Genomic DNA, 6,000 nt, shown 5'->3' with positions numbered 1-6,000 from the left:
GCGGGGATAAGTAACCCGGAAGCCAGATTGCAAATAAAGATTATACAGTATATACAGATGTTATTTGGGTGAACCTCCGCTTTAACAACCCCTTTAACACTGCAGACAGGGTGGTGCTGTGCGGCAGTGTTAATCGCAGGACTGGAAGGGCAAAAAGCACATTTGGACACATTAGAAATAAGCATTACAGTACATGTATGAGTATCGTCTTCCACCTGCTAATCACAATTCCTTAATGATATTCCAGGAAGCTCTGCAGGTCCTGTAAGGCAAACCGTGCCAAGCACCAGCTTTTCAACAGCGAAGCCACGCAGCAGCCCTGCTCAGTGCACATAATTACAATGTGTGACAATTATAATCACATAACTCAGACATATTGGATAATAAAGACAATCCCTTTCGTTTTCCCCCAAAGAAAATAATCCACGATTCCTGCTTTAGTTTAAAACTTTATTTTTTGTTTTTGGCTTTAAGTTTTTTTTAAGTTTTTTTTCCAAGTTTTTTTTTTTTTTTTTTAAATAGTTTATTCAATAAAAAGTAAAAGTAGTCCATCACTCTGTTCAAGTTAAAGATGGAAAAGGGTTATGGAAGGAGAAAGGGTGGGAGATGAAAGTGGACTCTGCCTTGAAAACTGCCCAAATCTATTTATAAATAAAAATAAAATCTCGGTTTCTGTTCCAGTCTCTGAGAAGGGGGGGCTGGCTCCTCCCCTGCAGAGCAGACCGAAAAAAAAAAATATATAATAAAAAGCACACATTCTCCTTTTATGGTGTCGGTAAGGGGACACCCTGCCTCCAGCTGTTAGCTCCACCCCCAAGAGAGTCTTCCACATGGCTGCACGGCTCCCTTGTGTCTCGGATAACCCTGGCAGGGCGTGAGTGAAAAGGTCCCATGATGCTGCGCCCGTGGAAGCCCTCAGATCCATTGGCTCAGGAAGTCTGCGCGGGGGCCCAGCGGAGGTCCCCGGATTCTGCCTCAGCCAGTTTTTCCTGGACGGTGTGGACAGGGGAAAGGCCAGAGGCAGGACTGGCTGCGGGTTATGACTGTGTGGAGGTTGGAATCACAGCTCTGGAATAAAGCTCAATTGCCAGGTGGGTGGAATGGGAGCTGCTGGGACGGATGGGACTGAACTGAAAAAAAAAAAAAAAAAAAAAAGTGTTAAGAATAAACTCTAAATACATATTAAACATTTAACCACTTGCCACCCAAGCCAATTCTGGCATTTCTATCCTACATTTAAAAATCACTTGCTAGAACACCCATACAGTTTTTAGCAGACACCCTAGAGAATAAAATAGTGGTTGTTAAAAATTTATTTCACATGGTATATGCACAGCAATCTTTCAAACGCAACTGGTTTTCGAAGAAACACTTCTGAATGAAAAAAAAAACGAAATAAATATTTAAACTCATTTTTTTTCTGAGAACAAATAAGGACATTTAAAAACAAAATGGAAGTGAAGGAGGACTGCATTAAGGTAAAGGAAGCTTCGTAGGTCATATGCTGACATCACAAAGCACCATTACTTCCTGAAGGTGCCAGTAGTATGTGGTCGGTGGGGGGGGGGGGGAGCCGGTTAACCGGTTAACTCCCAAACTGCAACTGTCATCTTCACAATAAACAATGCAATTTAAATGCATTTTTTGCTGTGAAAATGACAATGGTCCCAAAAATGTATCAAAATTGTCCCAAGTGTCCGCCATAATGTTGCTGTCACGAAAAAAAATCACCGCCATTAGTAGTAAAAATAATAAAACTATCCCCTATTTTGTAAAAGCTATACATTTTGCGCAAACCAATCGATAAACGCTTATTGCGATTTTTTTACCTAAAATAGGTAGAAGAATACGTATCGGCCTAAACTGAGGAAAACATTTTTTATATATGTTTTTGGGCGATATTTATTATAGCAAAAAGTAAAAAATATTGATTTTTTTTTCAAAATTGTCGCTCTATTTTTGTTTATAGCGCAAAAAATAAATACCGCAGAGGTGATCAAATACCACCAAAAGAAAGCTCTATTTGTGGGAAAAAAAAGGACGCCAATTTTGTTTGGGAGCCAGGTTGCACGACCGCGCAATTGTCAGTTAAATCGACGCAGTGCCGAATCACAAAACCTGGCCTGGGCATTTAGCTGCCTAAAGGTCCGGGGGTTAAGTGGTTAAAGGTTGTTTTTTTATTTTTTGCACAGTGGGAGGCTTTATGGTGGGCACACTCCATCACATGCCCCTAGCACTGGTCCCTGTTTACAATCAGTAACTGGTAGGAATTGCTCCTGATAACATGGTAACTGACAACCAAAATTACGTGATTGGAAAAGCACAGGAAACTTCTCTGGAAAATTGTAAGAAAAAAAAAAAAAAAAGTGGGTGCAGGGAGTTCTAGACCCAAGTTTGGGGCCTCCCTGCACCCACTCAAGCAGCTTCGGGCACATTCATTGCCAAGCTAAATATAGGGCAATTGTTTTACATGCCACTTATAATTTATATTTAGAGATAGAGATATCTATCTCTCTATCTATCTATCTCTCTCTCTCTCTCTCTATCTATATCTATATCTATATCTAACTCTCTATCTATATCTATCTCTCTATCTATCTATATCTATATCTATATCTATATCTATATCTCTATCTCTATCTATATCTCTATCTCTCTCTCTCTCTATCTATCTCTCTATCTCTCTATCTCTCTCTATCTCTCTATCTCTCTCTATCTCTCTATCTCTCTCTCTATCTATCTCTCTATCTATCTCTCTATCTATCTCTCTCTATCTATCTCTCTCTATCTTTTGGGAGTCTCCTTCTAAAGTGAAGAACAGTTTTATAAAAATAAATAAATAAAATAAATAAATATGGACTGCTTGATGAGACCCTAAGGGAACACGTCTCATAAACGGAACTCACCTTGATGATGTGATATATAGGTGTATGGAGAAGGTGTGGACACACCTGTCTGTTGGACGCCGCCCTGTGGGGGAGCAGCATGTGTCTGTGAGGGGTGTAAGAGCATGACCTGGTGAGGGCCACCAGGGTGTTGTTGGTGAGGGCCACCAGGGTGGGAAGGGGGTCCAGTTATTCCAGACTGTACGTGAGCCTTGGAAAAAACAAACAAATTAAGATTTTACAAAGCCAATACAGAAAAAAAGAAAAAATAGTCTTACAACAGGAAGAAGCTTACCTGTGCCACGTGAGACATGTTTGTGAAGCTATGCTGAAGCTGTTGATGGGCGTGGATGGCGTACACGGCCTGCTGGGTGTAGCTGCTCTGCGGGGACTGGGCGGTGGGTCCGGGGGTCATAGAGGGTGGGGTTGCCGTTAGAGTTGCTGTGTGATAGAGATTTTGCTGGGGCTGCCCACTACCTAGATGAGGGGGCTGGCCACCCTGGTGCTGGAGAGAAGAGGACATCGATTAAAACACAGGTACAGCATTGGATCCATAAAATCATTTCATTCTGCTGTTCATATTTACATGGACACACTCCTCCTCACTCTCCAAGTAAGGCATTTCTTCTCTTCTATCTTCCATACTATTGGGGCTGTACTGCTGTATATATATTGTACTATACAGGCTCTACAAGGCAGAATTCACACATTAGCTGGGTCGTTAAAACGTACGACTATGGTCAATAGTATAAATATAAAATACTCAAAAGAGCTCTATCATTTTCTAAACATAGCAGTATTTGAGAAATGTTGCAAGCAAGGCTTTAAAAACTTATCTTACATCCTAGAAAACTAGAGGGCAAAAAAATAAAAATAAAAAAATCACCACTTTTAAGTAGGTGATGATGCAGCTTCCCCTCTACACAAATGGCCGGGTTATCACCCTTTGCATTGCCCTTTTACAGCCAGAACTACAGCGAGGTGTGTTTGGGAAAACATTAAAGTGTTACTAAACCCACAACAGTAAAATCAGTCTGCATATGCAGTAAAGCATGCTCGTTATACTCACTGTGGAACCTAAGGGGTTAATCCTGTACATTGTGTAAAAAGGCTGTTTGATTCTGTCTTCTCTGATCCTCCCCTTCTTCCACTGTCCCCAATCCATCTCCTGATAAGACACAGCCTTTGGAGTCACTCTGCACATGTTCAGTTTGGTGTGTATTGCTAGAGAATTTTGTGTTTTTTTTTGTTCTTGGGAGGGTGCATGTGATCAGCACAGGGCCAATCAGCACTGTCCAGAGGGTCAGGGGTCATGCAGCCTCATAGGACAGTCAGGGTAGAATGAAAACTCCTCAAAGCTTTAACCAGACACTGACAGAAGTCACAAGACTGCTATATACTGCTGATGAGAAAAGGTATTTAGCAGTTTACATTTACTAAAATAATTGCATTTCCATGTTGTGTGTAGTGTGGGAGACCAGATATAGTGACTGCAGGGTCCTGGGTTTAGTAACACTTTAATGGTATGGCGTAATAAGTCCTAGCTTATCAATGGACTGCCACATGTATGGCACGGCGGTTGTGAAATACTGAATCATGGGGGAGATATGGTTCGTTACGGGAGATTCAGCAGCTAGCACAGCTCTTCAAAAATAATGTGCTAGTTCAGCATAACGCCTTCCGTGATCACTGTAGGGATTCCGCAGCAGAAAAGCGTGCCAGGGTAAGGAACTACAATTATCTATATAGAGGTAAGAAGCATTTATAGGCCTTGTTCACACAGGTTTACTACTAAAGCATACGCCCCTGCAAGGGCCAACATGGGGATATACAGGTGTTCGTTCATAAGCGTGCCGGCCGTCCCATTCATTTCAACCTGGGTGCAGCGGCTGCATGGACAATTAGACACAGCCACTGCTTCCAATTCACAACCTACAGGAGTGCACCTTGGGGGTCATTTACAAAAAGGCAAATCCACTTTGCACTACAAATGCAAAAACTACAAGTGCACTTGGAAGTGCAGTCGCTGTAAATCTGAAATGAGGGGGAAGCTCTGCCGATTTAATTATCCAATCATGTGCAAGCTAAAAAGCTGTTTTTTCTTTTTCCTTGCCCGTCACCCTCAGATCTACAGCAACTGCATTTCCAAGTACGCTTTCTGATGCACTTTGCACTTGTAGTGCAAAGTTGATTTTCCTTTAGTAAATAACCCCATGTCTGGGGGGGGTCACATCATCCACCTCTGCATGGCTGTCATACTGGGAGCAGCGGATGTGTCTGTGCAGCTGCTGTCTCCCAACTGAAATGAATGGAATTTACCTGCACGGGGATGTGTGGCACAGCTGTGGACATATACTATAGTAAGCTTGTGTAAAGGAGACCTTGTGCTGAAAATGCATTACATAGGGAACATTTATTGGGTTTCCTGCCATCTATGTAAATGGACACTTTGTCTTAGTTGCACTTTAAAGGGCTTGTGTACACCATGGAGCTATGTATTTATGCACATCACATATGTATGAGTGAACAGGGCACACAAATGATACAGAGTCACAGTATAGAACTGCTGTGCAACCATTTTACAGCTCACAGGATTCATTTCCCCTCTAGGCCTTTGTACATGGGGGGTCCGTTTGTAAAAGATCAGTGTGTACAGCAAGCTTCTCTAAAGCATTTTCAAACCCTGCAGCCAGCTTTGTTGAAGTTTAAGGTTTTGTTTTAATTTTTTTTTTTTTTAAGACTTTATTAAAATAAAAAGATTCACTTTTATACTATACAGAGTGGGTATAGATAAACAAAATGGTTCAATTGTTATTTTACAAGAAACATTCATCCCTTGTATGTCAAGGGTATATATTCCTCAATGTGCAATAAGAAACCCATTTTGATTTTTTTATGCATATTGTTCGCAATATATTCACTAAACCTTTGTTGGTTTTAAAGCAACCCAATGATCCAGTTTGAGGATCTTGGTATGTGAGCGAGCGTTGGGTGTAATCTAGCCCAATGTAGGATCTATATTGAATGAAGGGGGAGAAAAATTTACGATTTCGTTTTAATGTAGATTTAATGTGTTTTTTTTTTACTGTCCTTTTAGACTTATTGCTGTCACAAG

The 6,000-nt window shown here is 41.2% G+C and overlaps 1 protein-coding gene across 4 annotated transcripts in view; it reads right to left on the bottom strand.

The window, feature by feature from the left end:
• Window positions 1-474: 474 nt before the first annotated feature.
• ATXN2L (ataxin 2 like) overlaps window positions 475-6,000 on the bottom strand; it is a 43,031-nt gene continuing 37,505 nt past the window's right edge. For 2 of the 4 annotated variants that reach the window (XM_040356262.1, XM_040356261.1), the window contains exons 21-24: window positions 3,472-3,573; window positions 3,181-3,390; window positions 2,907-3,096; window positions 475-1,130 (exon numbers count right to left, since the gene is read on the bottom strand). In XM_040356262.1, coding sequence (XP_040212196.1) covers window positions 1,081-1,130; window positions 2,907-3,096; window positions 3,181-3,390; window positions 3,472-3,573 — 552 coding nt within the window. In that variant the 3' untranslated portion in view covers window positions 475-1,080. The remainder of the gene's footprint in view (window positions 1,131-2,906; window positions 3,097-3,180; window positions 3,391-3,471; window positions 3,574-6,000) is intronic. The other 2 variants (XM_040356264.1, XM_040356263.1) reach the window with 1 other exon arrangement.

The sequence above is a fragment of the Rana temporaria genome, chromosome 6, assembly GCF_905171775.1.
Source record: "Rana temporaria chromosome 6, aRanTem1.1, whole genome shotgun sequence".
NCBI lineage: Eukaryota > Metazoa > Chordata > Amphibia > Anura > Ranidae > Rana > Rana temporaria.
Note: the sequence above shows the minus strand (reverse complement) of the source record. Positions and strands in the feature narration are given on the sequence as shown.